The sequence below is a fragment of the Eptesicus fuscus genome, chromosome 6, assembly GCF_027574615.1.
Source record: "Eptesicus fuscus isolate TK198812 chromosome 6, DD_ASM_mEF_20220401, whole genome shotgun sequence".
NCBI lineage: Eukaryota > Metazoa > Chordata > Mammalia > Chiroptera > Vespertilionidae > Eptesicus > Eptesicus fuscus.
The window spans coordinates 16,382,012-16,398,270 of record NC_072478.1 but is presented as its reverse complement, the minus strand read 5'-3'; the positions used below and the strand labels follow the sequence as shown (position 1 = coordinate 16,398,270).

The 16,259-nt window shown below is 50.7% G+C and overlaps 1 protein-coding gene across 2 annotated transcripts in view; it reads left to right on the top strand.

Moving 5' to 3' along the window:
* The first annotated feature begins 14,778 nt into the window (after positions 1 to 14,778).
* The window catches only part of UPF1 (UPF1 RNA helicase and ATPase), a 40,484-nt gene continuing 39,003 nt past the window's right edge, over positions 14,779 to 16,259 (top strand). For both annotated transcript variants that reach the window (XM_008156378.3, XM_028132433.2), the window contains exon 1: positions 14,779 to 15,346. In XM_008156378.3, the coding sequence (XP_008154600.1) occupies positions 15,116 to 15,346 (231 nt within the window). In that variant the 5' untranslated portion in view covers positions 14,779 to 15,115. The remainder of the gene's footprint in view (positions 15,347 to 16,259) is intronic.

Below are 16,259 nucleotides of genomic sequence, written 5' to 3'. Positions count from 1 at the left end.
ATATTTTTTTCTTTTTTTTTTAAAGATAGGAAGAGAGAGGGATAGAGAGTTAGAAACATTGATGAGAGAGAAACATCGATCAGCTGCCTCTTGCACACCTCCTACTGGGGATGTGCCCGCAACCAAGGTACATGCCCTTGACCAGAATCGAACCTGGGACCCTTGAGTCCACAGGCTGACGCTCTATCCACTGAGCCAAACCGGTTTCGGCTAAAATTTACTATCTTAATGCTTAAGTGTGCAGTACCGAGCTACTATGTGCATTCGCATTGTGTGCAACCATCACCATCGCTTATCTCCAGAACTCTTCATCTCGAAAAATTCAAACTCTGTGCCCACTAAACAACCCCCTTCCCCCCACCCCCAGCCCCTGGCACCAGTCTCTGTCTTCTCAATCTATACTTGAACTATACTTCCTCTTAGCAACTGGGATAAATAATCAGGCCCCAAAGTTACTTCAGCCACCTGATTTTAAACAGCGGACTTGCTCACCCGCTAGCCTGGAATATCTGGGACCGCTGGGGTCTCGTCGCTGGTGCTCTACTGGGGTGTGTGATTTCAGATCAATGTCACATTTCTCAGATGGGAAACTGAGTTACCCCTCACGGCCAGAGAGATGCTGAAATCCAGCGTCTGACCCCCGCCCCGGTCCTGACCAGGCCCCAGGGTGGGTCTCAGGCTTGTGGGTTGGCGGGTGTCCCAGGGCCTACTTTTCCACCCAGCACGGGGGCTGATGCTGGGAGGGGCAAGGCCTCAGTACTGGTGCTTGTTTTTTTAACCTTTGCAGCCAGAGACTCAAAGCTGAAACCATCCTGCCCGCCCCCGAACCCCCCGCCCACCCGGTCCGGCCAGCAAGGCTACCCAGAGGCCTGACCCTCTGGACACGGGGCCTCCCCAAACCACAGGGTCATAGGACTGCGTCCAACTGCACATCTGGACTTTTTTTTTTTTTTTTTTAAGAGAGAGAGAGAAAGTTAAAGGGAGGGGGGAGAAACATCCATGTGAGAGAGACACATGGATTGGTTGCCTCCTGCACACATCCCGACCAGGGCCGGGGATCGAGCCTGCAACTGAAATATGTGCCCTTGACCGGAATCTAACCCAGGACCCTTCAGTCTGAGGGCCAAAGCTCTATTCACTGAGCCCAACAGGCTAGGGCCACATCTGGACTTTTTGACTTGGTTCTGGTTTCCAGCTAGAGCACAAGGGCCTGGGATGGGGAAAACACGGGGCCCACTTGCTTGCACAAAGGTTTGGGTCGAGGGCTTGGCCCATGCCCCCTGCCTGCCTCTCCCAAGTGGGTCCTGTCCAGGTCTGGCCATCAAAGGCCACTCCTTATCCCCAAGGCCCCCGGTACCATCTGGAGCAGGAATATTCTGATCCAGACATGCGGATCCAACGGTGCAGCGCACAGTCAAGGTGGGCTATTGGTCTCCAACATCACTTCTATAAGGTTTCCTGTCTTAGGCAATCCACTCAGGGCTGGGCCTGAGAGCTGGCCAGTGTCTGAGACTCCTCCCACATCCAGTACCTCAGTGGCTCCTGTCCTCTCATCCTCTAAAACATGCAAGTACGAACACCTCCCTGCCCTGGTCTTAACCTGCTGACGCCTGCCTGCTGCCTGCCTCAGCCTATTACCCATGGGAGCCAAAGGGGATATCTCAAAATTATAAATCAGATGGTTTTACTCTCCAGCTCACACACCCTCCTTGGCTCCCCATTATTTTCAGAATAAAACCCATCTCCTCCCCATTGCCTGCAAAGCCCCCTGTGATCTCACCTCACCTGCTCACCAGCCTGTCTCTTCCTCCTCTGCTCGCTCTCCTCCAGCCACACTACTCGCTATCCTCCAGTAGCCATGCCCTTTCCCTATCCCAGGGCCTTTGCATGAACCATCCCTTCAGTCTGGAATGGGCATCCTCCATATTTACGTGATACTTTCCTGGGTCTCAGCTTGAAGATCACCAACTCAGGAGGCCTTCCCCGCATCCTAAGCAAAAATATTTGTTTTACCTTCTTCCCAATGCTCTTTATGCTTTGAAATTATATTCTTTGTTTGTGTTTTCATACAAATTACAAATTGTATCTTTTACGCCCAGTGTGTACCATCATGCCCAGCACATACTAAGTGGGGTTGTGTCTTCTTGGGGATGCGGGGACATACCAGCCCTAGTGCCCACATTTGAGAAACATCTACCCTCTGAGGTCCCCTGAGTGCCCCCAGGATATATAACTAAGAACTTTGCCCTTAATGTATGCCAGGGTGATGGGAGGCTCGCAGGTAGCCATGGGGGGCCAGGAAGAGGAACTTCCAAGTTCCAACTAAAGTAAGGATAAGAACCAGCCAGGGTGGGGGTGGGCTGGAGGGACTTAATGAGGGGGGGGGGGGGAGGGGGACATATGTAATACTTTCAACAATAAAGTATTATTATTTTTTTTAATCTTCAAAAAAACAAAACAAGCCTTTAACTTACCAGGAAAAAAAAAAAAAGAAGAAGAATCAGCCAGGTCAGAGGCCACAAAGGGTGCTCAGGGTGGGGAAAGCCGCACGAGCAAAGGCCTGGAGGTGACAGAGAACAAGGCAGCATTCCTGGAACTGGGTGTGGCGGGAGACAGGGAGATGGAGTCTGGCCTCCATCCCAGGGTGATGGGAAGCCATGATAGGTATGTGAGCAGAGGGCACATCAGACTTGTACCCATCACCCTGTGCCAGGCAGCAGGAGGCTCCCTCCCCAGACCTCAGCAGCCTGTGGTTCAACATGCTCTTGCTGGCTGGGAACATCTCGAAACAGCTTTATACAAATTCTTGTGGAGTAGGTGGTGAGGCCATCTGCCATCCCTGCCACCACAGGGCTCAGGGAGATCCGCCATCTGCAGGAGCCTCCCAGACCCAGATAATGTGCTGATGGCCACCTGGCCCTACGAGGGCCTCTCAGCCTCCCCCAGAATGTCCAGGTACCCCCAAGACCCTAGGTCTGGCCACCCGCTGCCGGCCCCCAATGGATGCCAAAGAACGCTCTCCTTATTCCCCTGGAATTTTCCTAACGGGCCCTGCCAACGTCTCCAGGAACATATAAAGGGAAATGTTTCCAGTCCGAGTTGGGCTGTTTTACGGCATTTGGGGCCAGGAGCCTGGCTGCAGAGTGGAAAGGCCTCGTCACACCTCTGTTCCTGCTGCAGAGCCGCTTGAAGCCAGCCTGCCCTCCTCCGGGGCCTGGGTTCTGCAGGGATTGTCTAGCCACGCAAAGTCCCCCTCGCCCCCATCCTCTGACTGGGGAGACATCCCCATGCAGCAGCCCAAAGGTGATGCATTTTTCATCCTTTATTAACTCAACAAGCACACCTGTCGCACTCCCACCAGGTGCCGATCGATCTCTGGGTCGGGTGCTGGGGCCATAGTGGGAATAGATGGGACCAGCCCTGCCCTCAGGTGGGTATTACCCCCACGTCACCGGCTGAAAATGGAGGCCGGGGCGGGGGGGTGCAGCTCGCCGAGATGGTGCAGGGACAAGCAGAGCAGTTCCAAAGTGGTGTTTTGTTTTTTCTAACAGAGTTGACATTCACCATTTTAAAGTGAATAATTCAGTGGCATTTAGCACATTCACAATGTTGTGCAACCAGCACTTCTATCTGGTTCCAGAACTTTTCCCTCACTCCACAAGGAGACCCCTGTTCCCATTAGCAGTCATTCCCTATCCCCCCTCCCACGCTGATCTGGTTTCTGTCCCTATGGATTTACCTGTTCTGGACATTTCATATAAAGAGGATCATACACGTGACCCTTTTATGTCTAGCTTCTTTCACTGAACATAATGTTCTCAAGGTTACTTTATTTTTAACTAAAATTTTTTACTTTATTTGCTGAAATATTTTAAAGCAATCCAGGACCTCAAGGCATTTCTCTATTTCTTTGCTCCAAAAACACGAGGATTTTCATATGTTACCCTGATGTGTTATCCACAATCCAATTTCCTCAGCTGTTTCAAAAGTTGACTTTTTACAGTCAGTGTGTTAGAATCAGGTTCCAAACGAAGTCCCCATTTGGTTGTCATGTCCCTTATGTTTCTCTTTATCCTCTCTCTTTTTAAAAAAAAAAAAATTGTGGTAAAATAACATAAAATTTACCATCTTAACCATTTCTAACTGTCCTGTTCAGTGTCATTTAAGTACATTCACATTGTTGTGCAGCCATCATCACCATCCAACTATAGCACTTTTTCATCTTGCAAAACTGCAACTCTGTCCCCATTAGACACAAACTCCTATCCCCCTTCCCCAGCCCCTGACGACCATAATTCTACTTTCTGTCTCTAGGAATTTGAGGACTCTAGTCACTCATATAAGTGGAACCTACGTATTTGCCCTTTTGTATCTGGCTCACTTCGCTTAGCATAATGATTTCAAGGTTCATCCATGTGGTAGCATGTGTCAGAATTTCCTTCCTAACATGTTTATGACTGAATAGTATTCCATCGTATGGCTATGCTACATTTTGTTAACCATTCACTTGTCGATGGACACTTACCACATTGCTTCTATGTTTTAGCTATTGGGGCACTTTCTCGGAACATGGGCTTTAATATCTGGGCAGGGACCTCAGGGAATGAGAGTGCAACAAACAAATCGCCCGGCTTGCGTGGCTCAGTGGTTGAGCTTAGACCTATGAACCTGGAGGTCACATGCCCAGGTTGAAGGCTTGAACCCCAGTGGGGGGGTGTGCAGAAGGCAGCTGATCAATAACTCTCTCTCATCATTGATGTTTCTATCTCTCCCTCTCCCTTCCTCTCTGAAATCAATAAAACTATATATATAAAAGCCTAAGCGACCTTTACGGCGGTTATGACCAGAACGATGGGTCAACCAGTTGCTATGATGTGCACTGACCACCAGGGGGCAGATGCTCAATGCAGGAGCTCCCCTGGTGGTCAGTGCACTCCCACAGTGGGAGCGCTGCTCAGCCAGAAGCTGGGCTCATGGCTGGCAAACACAGCTGCGGCAGTAGGTGCAGCGGGACCGGGATGAGCGGCGGTGCAGCTCGGGCTCCTCCCCAGCCACCTGCTGCCTCGGCACTACTACATCCCCCAAGGGGTCCTGGATTGCAAGAGGGCACAGGCCAGGCTGAGGGACCCCACCCGTGCACAAATCCATACACAGGGCCTCTAGTATTTTAATAAGATAAAATAAGAGGCTCTTAAAAAGAAAAAAGGCATCAATGGTAAGATATGTACACATATAATACCTTAATAAAAAAAATTGAAAAAAAAAGAAAAAAGGCATCAATGGGCTTCCTCCTGTATGCCCCCTACCAGGGCAATCCAGGCATGTGCCCTGAATGGGAATCAAACCTGGCAACCTTTTGGTGCACAGAACAATGCCCAACCAACTGAGCAACATAGGCCAGGGCAGCAACAAATAATTTTTAGGGTAAGTATGTTCCAAATATTATTTGAGATATGCTTATCCTAAAATTTTATTTGTTGCTACACTTGACTAGCCATCAGGAAAATGCAAATCAGATGACTACTATAAAAAACCCAGCCCAGCCCTAGCTGGTTTGGCTCAGTGGATAGAGCTTCGGCCTGCGGACTAAAAGGTCCTGGGTTCGATTCCAGTCAAGGGCATGTACCTTGGTTGCGGGCACATCCCCAGGAGGCACCTGATCGATGTTTCTCTCTCATCGATGTTTCTGACTCTCTATCCCTCTCTCTTCCTCTCTGTAAAAACAAACAAACAACAACAACAAAAAAACCCAGCCCAGCCCTAGCTGGTTTGGCTCAGTGGATAGAGCATTGGCCAGCGGACTAAAAGGTCCTGGGTTCGATTCTGGTCAAGGGCATATGCCCTGGTTGTGGGCTTGATCCCCAGTAAGGGGCATGCAGGAGGCAGCCATTCAGTGATTCTCATCATTGATGTTTCTATTTATCTCTCTCCCTCTTCCTTCCTCTCTGAAATCAATTAAAAAAACAAAAACAAAAACAAAAAGGCCAGCCCAGTCAGTGTGGCTCAATGGTTGAGTGGCCCAGGAGGTCAGGGTTCAGTTCCCGGTCAGGGCACATGCCACAGTTGGTCAGAGCACATGCCACATTTGTGGGCTCAATCCACAGTAGGGGGCTTGCAGAAGGCAGTTGAACAATGATTCTCTCACATTATTGATGTTTCTATCTCTCTCTCCCTCTCTCTTCCTCTCTCTCTGAAATCAATAAAGATATATTAAAAAAAACAACAGAGAACAACAATGCTGATGAGGATGTGGAGCTTTTCGAACCCTTGGGCACTGTTGGTGGGAATGTAAAATGGTGCAGCCACTGTGGAAAACAGTATGGAGGTTCCTCAAAATACTGAAAATAGACCCCTGGCCAGGGACCTCAGTGGTTAGAGTGCCAGCCTGTCTACCGAAGGGTATGTTCCCCCTGTCAAGGGCATGTACCTCGGTTGCGGGTTCGCTCCCTGCCCCAGTCAGGCCACATGCAGGAGGCAACCAGTCAATGTGTCTCTCTCACATAGGAATTTCTCTCTTTCTCTCCCTCTCCCACTCCCTTCCTCCCTTCTACTATCTCTGAAAAGCAATCTAAAAAATGTCCTGAGGTGAATATTAACAACAACAACAATATCTATCTAATAAAGAGGCAATATGCAAATTGACCATCACTCCATCACAAAGATGGCTGCACCCACAGCTGAGGCCACGTTCCCATAAGGAGCCTTAACGAGCAATCAGCAGGGACCTGAGGCTACACCCTCCTCCACCCCAGGGGGCTTGACAGGGGAGCTCAGGCCATGCCCCCCACCCAGCTGGGATTGACAGGGGATCTCAGGCCGTGTCCCCCACTTGGTGGGGCTTGACAGGGGACCTCAAGGCATTCCCCCCGCCCTGGTCTGGGCTGGCGACCTCAGGCCATGCCCCCCGTCCTGGCGCCAGGGCAGGGGACCTGAGGCTATGCTCCCTGCCCGGCAGGGCTTGACAAGGGTGGGACTGGCCAGGTCTGGATCTAGCCCAATGTGTGTGTGGTGGGGGGGCGGCCGGGTCTGGGTCTCACGCGATTTTGAGGTGCATGTGGATGGGCGGGGACTTATCTCTGGGTCCTGTGGTGAGCCCCAGACTCTGACAGGAGGAAGGTTTTCATATACATTTTACTAATTTTCTTTCATCTCTGACACTTCTTTTTTTTTATTTATTTCTTTATTGATTAAGGTGTCACATATTTGTCCTCATTCTGACACTTCTATTGTAGAGAAAGGGAAAATAGCAATATTAAATTATTTCCTCTAATTAATCCCCTTTCAATGTGCACGAATTTTGTGCACTGGGCCACTAGTATGTGTAGAACCTACCCGCAAAGCCGGGCATGGCGGCTTCCTTAGTGGGGCAGTGGCAGGGAAGTCCCCAGACATGGCAGACAGAGCCCAGACAGCAGGGCTTGGGGGCTTCCTTAGTGGGCAGTGGCAGTGGAAACACCTACCCGCATTCTGTTTATCTATTCATCTGTTGATGGGCATGTGGGTTGTTTCTATCTTTTGGCCATCGTGAATAATGCTGCTGTGAACGTGTGTGTACAATATCTCTTTGAATCCCTGCTTTCAATTCTTTGGGCTATATACTCAGAAGTGGAATTTCTGGGTCACGTGGTTACTCTATATATAACTTTTTGAGGAACTGCCAGACTTTTCCCCACAGTGGCTGCACCATTTTACATTCTTACTGGCAATGTACTAGGGTTTTGATTTCTCCACATTCTTGACAACACTTGCTATTGTCCATTTTGGATTACGGTCATCCTATTGGGTGTGATGTGGTCCATTTTCCATTTCATTCTTTATCACGTTCTAACACACCACACAAGATACTGAGTTCTTTTTGTTTTAAAATATATTTTTACTAGAGGCCCGGTGCACGAAATTCGTGCACGGGGGTCCCTCAGCCCAACCTGCACCCTCTACAATCCAGGAGCTCTCAGAGGATATCCTACTGATGGCTTAGGCCTACTCCCCATGGTTCTCTGCTCTCTGCGGGGCCTGGAGGTTTCCCTGCAGCCATGGAGATGAAGCCCCCATGCCCTGCTGTCCACTCTCTGCCTGCTGCCGCCATGTGCCATGTGAAGGAAGCCCCAATGCCCTGCAGTGTGCTCTGTCTGCCAGGCCTGGGGGCTTCCCAGACACGGACACACTAAGGAAGCCCCCATGCCCTGTTGTCCGGGCTCTGTCTGCCGGGCCTGGGGGTGTTTCCACCGCCACTGCCCACTAAGGAAGCCCCCAAGCCCTGCTGTCTGGGCTCTGTCTGCCATGTCTGGGGACTTCCCTGCCACTGCCCCACTAAAGAAGCCGCCATGCCTGGCTTTGCAGGGCCTGGCGGCTTCCCGGCTGCCGAGATCAGGAAGCCACCATGCCCTGCTCTGCTGGCACTGGAGTCTTCCCGATAGCCTCTGCGACCAACGGGAAGACGCCAGGCCCCGCTCCTCCGCGGGCTCCATGTGCGCGGGGCCTGGCGGCTTCCCGCTGCGGCAGCACTAAGGAAGCAACCATGCCCTGCTCTCAGTGCTCTGTTTGCTGGTGGGACAGGCCAGACACTCCAGCAGCGGGGCTGAGGAGACTGGGCGCCGCCATCTTGTGGGTATGGGGGCCACCATTTTTGTTGTGGAGTGATGCCTAATTTGCATATTACTCTATTATTAGATAGGATTGATTTCAGAGAGGAAGGGAGAGGGGGAGAGAGAGATGGAAACATCAATGATGAGAGAGAATCATGGATCGGCTGCCTCCTGCACACCCCCATTGGGGATCAAGCTCGCAACACAGGCATGTGCCCTGACCTGGAATCGAACCCTGACCTCCTGGTTCATAGGTCAACACTCAACCACTGAGCCACGCCGGCTGGACTTATTGAGTTCTGATGACTTTGTTTACTGTCCATCTTCCCACTAGAAAAGGCCACGCAGCTATCTGTAAACTGGGGACAGTGGCATGGGGTTGGGCCCCCTGGGAGGTGTGTGTTAGTTTCCCAGCCCAACACCTTCTAAAATAGCCACGGTGAAACTCCACCCAAAATATATGCCAGCGTGCAGCCTGGTGAGGAAATGAAGGGGGTCTCCAGGGGCTGTCTTCCTCCAGGAGACCCTGGCTGGCCCTGACACCCTCAATAGCAGCTTTGAGTCTCTGTGGGAGCCGAACCTTTGATGCTAGGCCATAACCCACATCTCCAGACACCTCAGCACATCCTCCCAAAAAGCAACCTGTGGTTGAATTAGAATCAAGGTGGCCGCCCCACTGTACCCCCACCCAAGGCCTGCTGTGAACCCATCATCACCTTCAAAGAGACCGTTCAGAGAGCAGAGGAGGCAATAAAATATACACACACGCCTATTTTTCTTTTCCCACTAGCATCACCAGGGCCTTGGCCGCACATCTATGGCCCACAAGGGGCTCCTTTGAAGCCAGAATGGAGCTGCAGAAGGGGAACCCACAGAAACCCACAAGCTCCCACTGTTCCTGGGAGAGCCTCAGACAGGGTCCAGTTCACAGTCCCACAGGGCTGGCCACCTCTCAGCAAAGGCTGGGTCTCAAGGGCCACATCTGTGGGAGACTGGAGCCTGACAGAGGGTTTCAAAGAGGCTGATGGCTAGATGGAGGAAAGCAGCTGCAGGATCCTAAATGTCCTTTTCCTAAAGTCCTGGAATTTCCCTGTGGGAGCCATGGGCTGTTTACCCTCTCAAGGGACCTTTCTTGCTATGAGAGAAGAATTCCATTTTCCTCTACTTGGAGGCGGGCATGGAACTCGCGGAGGGGCGGGGCCAGCCAGTGGGGCACAGTTGTGAATTCAGGACTGGTGGGTGAATTCGAGCTGGCTTAAGTCACCAAGTGGGATGGGCCTAGGATTGGTTGAGATCTACCTGGGCCGAGAGAAACACATGCCTGAGGTGGAGGCTTAAGGGACTTTGTGTGGTCTGAAATGTTTGGTGTGTTTTTTCCAATGATGAATTGTTAAACTGTAGAAAAGTAAAGAAGACTGAGCATTGGCAAAGAACTGACATTTGATGGCTGGTGGCCAGGTGCTGTCCCCAGCTCTTCACGTAACATACTATGAGGGGTTGGTAGCATTAGATTCCCGTTTCACAGGTGAGGCACAGAGAGGCCAAGACATTTGAGAGAGGTCACACAGTGAGCTGATGTGAATCCAGACCTTCTCTTTGAGTTAATCTGTAGGAATCCCTTTCCACGTCCCGCGTGGTCCAGGGTTCCGGTTCAGGGTTCGAGTTCTGGAGAAGGGCCGCACACAAATGAAAGGAGGCTTGAAGAAATTCAATTTGGCGAAATGGGGGGGCCAGGCGGTAGTCCACCTCTAGTGGGAGAACTACTCACTGCTCTGGCCCTGCCATCCCTTTTATTGAGGCTTTGGGGAAAACATCTTAGCCAGGATAAACAGAAATTTACATGGGAAAAACAAAGGTGGAGGCTGCTTCAGCTAACAATGTCTCAACTAAAGGGTGAGTGGTTAGAGCAATTAAGGTTGTTGACCAGCCTTCCTTGCTTCCTGTCAACATCTCTCTTTTAGTGAAACTGATTTGTTTCCGGCATTAATCCAAAGTCAGCAATGGTCTATCCTACATGCTTAGAACAGAGCCTTGTGCTATATTTTTCCTTTTATTTGAATTTCATTGTTTAAACTTTCATTTTGGTAAAATATAACATAAAATTTGCTATTTTACCTGTAAAATGTAGTGGCATTAAGTACATTCACCAAATGTGCAATCATCACCATTATGTATTTCCAAAATTTCTCATTGCCCCAAACAGAAACCCAGTATCCATTAAGCATCTCCTCCTGCCCCAGTCCCTGGAAACTTCTGGTCCACTTTCTGTTACTATGGATTTGCCTGTTCCAGATATCCTATATAATAAAAGGCTAATATGCAAATTGACCGAACAGAACAACTGGTCACTATGATGCGCACTGACCACCATAGGGCAGACGTTCAATGCAGGAGCTGCCCCCTGGTGGTCAGTGCGCTCTCACAGGGGGAGTGCTACTCAGCCAGAAGCCAGGCTCACAGCTGGCGAGCACAGTGGTGGTGGCGGGAGCCTCTCCCGCCTCCGCTGCAGCGCTAAGGACCCCTCCGCGGACATCCCCCAAGGGGTCCTGGACTGCGAGAGGGCACAGGCTGGGCTGAAGGACCCCTCCCCAGTGCACGAATGTCGTGCACTGGGCCTCTAGTTTTATATAAATGGAATAATTCACTCTGTGGTTTTTAGTCTGGTTTCTTTCACTCAGCGTGGTATTTTCATGGTTCATCAATGTTGTAGTGTGTCATCAGCACTTCACTCGTTTTCATGACTGAATAATATTCCATTGTATGGATGGACCATTTTTGTTCATCCATTCATTAGCTGATGGACATTTGGTTTGTATCCACCTTCTGGCTACTGTGACTAGTGCTGCTATGCACATGTGTGTAAAAGGATCTGTGAATCACAGCTTTTAATTTCTTTGTTATACAGTGGGGCAAAAGTGGCTTTACAATGGTCAGGATGCAAAACAGTTTATTCTTCTATTATTATTTATTAGTTATTGTATTATTTTCCATATGAACATCTGTAAAACTACTTTTGCCCTACCCTGTTTTTTTCCTACACACACATTTTTCATATAATACTGTCACAGACATTACTTTTTAAAAACAGTGTTAACTTATGATTGACATACCAAAAACTGCACACATTTAACATGTACAATTCAATGTGTTTGGCATATGTTTACACCTGTGAAACCGTCACCTTTATCAAGATAATGAACACAGCCATCACCCCAAATGTTCCCACCTGCCTTTGTCGTCCCATCCCTCGACCCCTCTCCAGACTCCCTTCTGACTGGTTTCCTGTCTGTTTACATTCATTCATTTGTACTTTCTAGAACAGCTTACAAATGGAATTATACAGTGTTAGCCTTTTGGGTCTGGCTTCTTTCTCTCAGCATAATGCCTTGGAGGTACATCCGTATTGTTTTGAATGCCGGTAGTTCATATTTTTCATCAATGAGAAGTATTTTGTTGTATGTTCATCCATTTTCCTGATGATGGACATTCTAGTTGTTTCCAGTTTGGGACAATTGCAAATAAAGCTGCTGTGAGCATTTGTATTCAAGGTCTGCTTTCATTTCTCTTCGGTAAATACCTGGTTCCCATGATGGGTGCACATTTAACTTTTGAAGAAACTGTCAAAATGCCTTTCCAAGTGGCTGCACTGGTTTGTATATCCAGCAGCCTAGACAAAAGTTGTGGTTCCTCCCCATCCTTGCCAGCACATAATAGTGTCAGTCTTTGTCATGATAGCCATTTCTGGGAGGGGTTGTGGGAGAAATGTGCTAGAGGTGACTGGGAATAGAAGATTTTTACAAAATGTGATCCTTTTAGTCATCCCTTCAACTTTATAAATATGGGTAATAGGACTTTTTCTTTTTCTCTCCAAGCAATGACAGGGGCTCATGAGTTGTTCCATAAAACATTTGCTGAGCACCTACTGTGTGTTCCCTATTGTGCCAGTCCTTGAACATAAACAGCAAACAAGACTGACAGAGTTCCTGCCCTCATAGAACTAGCTTCTACCTCGGCTTGAACTGGTTTTTTAGAAGCAGAGCCTGAGATGGGATTCACGTTCATGTGAGTTTGGGGGAAATGTGTGAGGGAGTAAGGGATAAGGACAAGTTAGGGAAGGAGGAGGCAAGGAAGTGGGTTCAATTGGAGTGGAGCCTCTGATCTGGGTGAGGGTGGAGCCCTGGAATTTGACAACCACTAGAGTGTTCCCATTTTGGTGCAAGGGGTCTGGCCTCTTATGTCCCATACCCTTCAGTCCTTGGTGTGGGCTTCCCTAGTGTGTGTGTTTTTTGGCAGGTGTGGGACCATCCTGATGAGGCAGTTTGGTCGATGTCAATTCACAAGGGATGGCTATGAGCTGTTAGCAGCCAATACTTGCAGCAGCTGGCGTAGGGAGGATGCACCAGCCAGTAAAAATTCTCGTCAAGGCACCCACAGCATCCTTCACAAAAATGGTGTCCAGCCCGGCTGGCATGGCTCAGTGGTTGAGCATCGACCTATGAACCAGGACGTGAGGGTTTGATTCCCGGTCAGGGCACATGCCCAGGTTGCAGGCTTGATCCCCAGCAGGAGGTGTGAAGGAGGCAGCTGATCAATGATTCATCAATCATTGATGTTTCTATCTCTCTCTTCCTCCCCCTCCCTCTCTGAAATAAATAAAAATATATTTCTTAAAATGGTGTCCATTAGACAAATTAGCACACTGACAATAATTTAATCACAGTTATGATCAATGCAAGCTACGATGAGGGCTCCACCAGAGGAAGGGAGAGGAAGGTTTTGGGGTGATAGGAAAAGGAAGGCTAAGTAATGGATCTGGAATCCTGGCTACCATGTCACTGGGGCCTGAGGATCAGCTGATCCAGATCACATTATCTGTTTGGGCTCCCTCCTGAGGCACCTGAAATGATTAGTTGGATGGGCTTTGGATTTATTTGAAACTATCTATTGACTTATTGGGATTCCCCCTTAAACTGTATCTTCCTGGAGAGGGATGACCTAATTATTCATTTTCCATATCCCCACATTTCAGTGCATAGGAGGCCAGGAAAGATGTTAAGAAAAAGGAACCTTTTATCATGTCATGACAGGAATACTGGAAAATCAGGAACCATGAAGGATCAGGAACCAGGAGTCCTGTGAGCTGACTGCCCATATTTAGAGAGCCCCAGAATCTTGGGACAGAAAGGGAAGTGGGGGGTTCTCCAAGACACTTTCCAAAAAGCTGAGCCTCAGAATTTAAGGAGATTAAGGTTCATAAACCAGTGGCTGAACTTGGACAGCCTTTTACTGAGCACCTATATGTGGTTATTAGTCTCTGCATGAGGAAGACCTTGTGATGAACAAAGCCAACCCCTGTCCACGTGGAACTTCATAAATATTGAGGGAGTAACTAGTAGCTCATTTATTCTTTTTTGTTGTTAATCCTCACCCAAGGATATATATTTTTCCCATTGATTTTCAGAGAGAGTGGAAGGGAGGAAGAGGGAAGAGAAAGAGAGAGAAACATACATTGTGAGAGAGACACATCCATTGCTTGCCTCCTGCACGCTCCCCGCTCCCCGGCTGGCGCTCAAACCTGCAACCCAGACACGTGCCCTTGACCGGCCAGGCAAGCTCATTTATTCTTTATCCCACCTTAATGGTTATTATTTTCCTTTCCCAGGAAACCCGAGGCTCAGAGAGGTTAAGTCACTTGTACAAAGTCACACAGCCGGTAGGTGGCCAGGTCAGGATTTCACCCCAGAGCAAGTGTTCCCAATCACTTTGCTATATACTGCCTCTTAATATTATTATCCGAAGCAACAGACACCATTCCGAGCACCAGGTTCCGTGCTAGGGAAGGTCCTGATTCACTTATTCAACAAATGCACACAGAATACCTATTTTTGTGCAGGCACCCCAGTGTACAGGGGACGTCTCTGAAAGATAGGGCTACACCGTCCCGCCAAGCCTCCACAACTGGGTGTTCCACCTACGTAGGGCATTCGGTTAGCGTTCAATTAACCCAAGGGACGAAGACTCTCCGTCCCCAATGCCCGCCGCCCCGTCATCAGGAAGCAGAGGTTGGGGCGGGACCACGTGTCCCGGCAGCCAACGCGCAGGCAGTTGGAAGCCCCGCCCTCGCGCGTGCGTGCTGCGCGTCTTGTCGGCTGGCTAGGCACTGAGCGTCCCGGCGCGGTTGGAGCCGACGGCAATGAGCGCGCGCGCCTGCGTCGACGTCGGGCTCGCGCACGCGCACCTGCGCTGGCGTCGGGCTCGCGCACGCGCACAGCGCCGGCGGCAGTGGTGGCCGTTCCTGTGGGGGTCTGCGAGCGGCTGGCGGCTACGAGCGGAGCAGCGACGCTGAGGGGCTTACAGGTGGCGGCGGCGGCGGCTCGCGGCCCGGCTCGCGCCGCGGTGGGCGTTTCTGTTCGGTCCAGGGGCGCGGGCGAGGCGGCGGCTGCGGCCCGAGGCCTGCGGCCTAGGCCTCAGCGCGGCGGCGGGCTCGAGTGCAGCGCGGAGCCGGCCTGCGGGCCCTGCGCGTTGGCACCATGAGCGTGGAGGCGTACGGGCCCAGCTCGCAGACGCTCACTTTCCTGGACACCGAGGAGGCCGAGCTTCTCGGCGCCGACACACAAGGCTCCGAGTTCGAGTTCACAGACTTCACCCTCCCCAGCCAGACGCAGACGCCTCCCGGAGGCCCCGGCGGCCCCGGAGGTGGCGGCCCGGGGGTCCCGGTCGGCGCGGGTGCTGGCGCTGCGGCCGGACAACTTGACGTTCAGGTGAGCGGCACATGGCGGCGCCGGAAACCGGGCCAGGCCTTAGCGCCTGGGGACCTGCTCCGGTTCCCCGACTCAGGCTGGCCCCCAAGTAACCTGTACCAGATCCCTTACTCCCGCCGGGTCCGCAGTAATTTGTTTCAGGACCAGCTACTCTGACCAGGTCCAGCGTAACCTATCCCTGTTGCCGCACTCCTTACCGGGCGCAGGGCAGACCTGCTCCAGGTTTCTGCGTCTGGGTGATCTGCCGTGGTCCGGATCTAGCTCAGGCCAGGTCTTAGGTGACCTGCCACAAGTCCTCTTCTGAGCATGTCCGAGGTGACCTGTTCTAGGTCCGTCTCCGGCCAAGTCGGGGTGACCTGTCTCTGGGTGTCCCTCCACCTGGGTCCCGGCCCTTCGGTGGAACCGGAGCCCTGCCCCACCCCCACCTGTGGTCGCAGCCATCTGGGCACCCCGCATTCACACACCGAGCCTCCAGATCAAATTTCCCCAAGCCCAGGGACTCTGGCGAGGGGAGAGTGGAGGCTCCTAGAGCAGAAAGGGAATTTTTGCTTCCAGTGGAGAATCCCATTCTCGCTGGCTATAGATGTTGTTCTAAAGGCAGGTTGCATTTTGTTTTTCCTGCTTGCATTGCCTGTTGCTGAAACCGTCGTGTTACATAACTCCATAGCCCTGCCTTGGAAAAGTTAGGTTTGAGTTTGTTCCTCCAGTGGGCAGTGATAGTGGGTTTTACGTAAATGGATCTGCTACATCGGAAATTTGTTTTTAATGATATGAACATTTAGTGAAAGCTGCTTGGGTCTTTTAAATTTGGGTTTGGGTTATGAGAAATATCAGGCGTACACTTCCTGGACCTGTGTGGGGCCTGGCTAGGGTCTTGGGCTGCGGTCCGAGGGAATGTCCCCATCATCCTCTA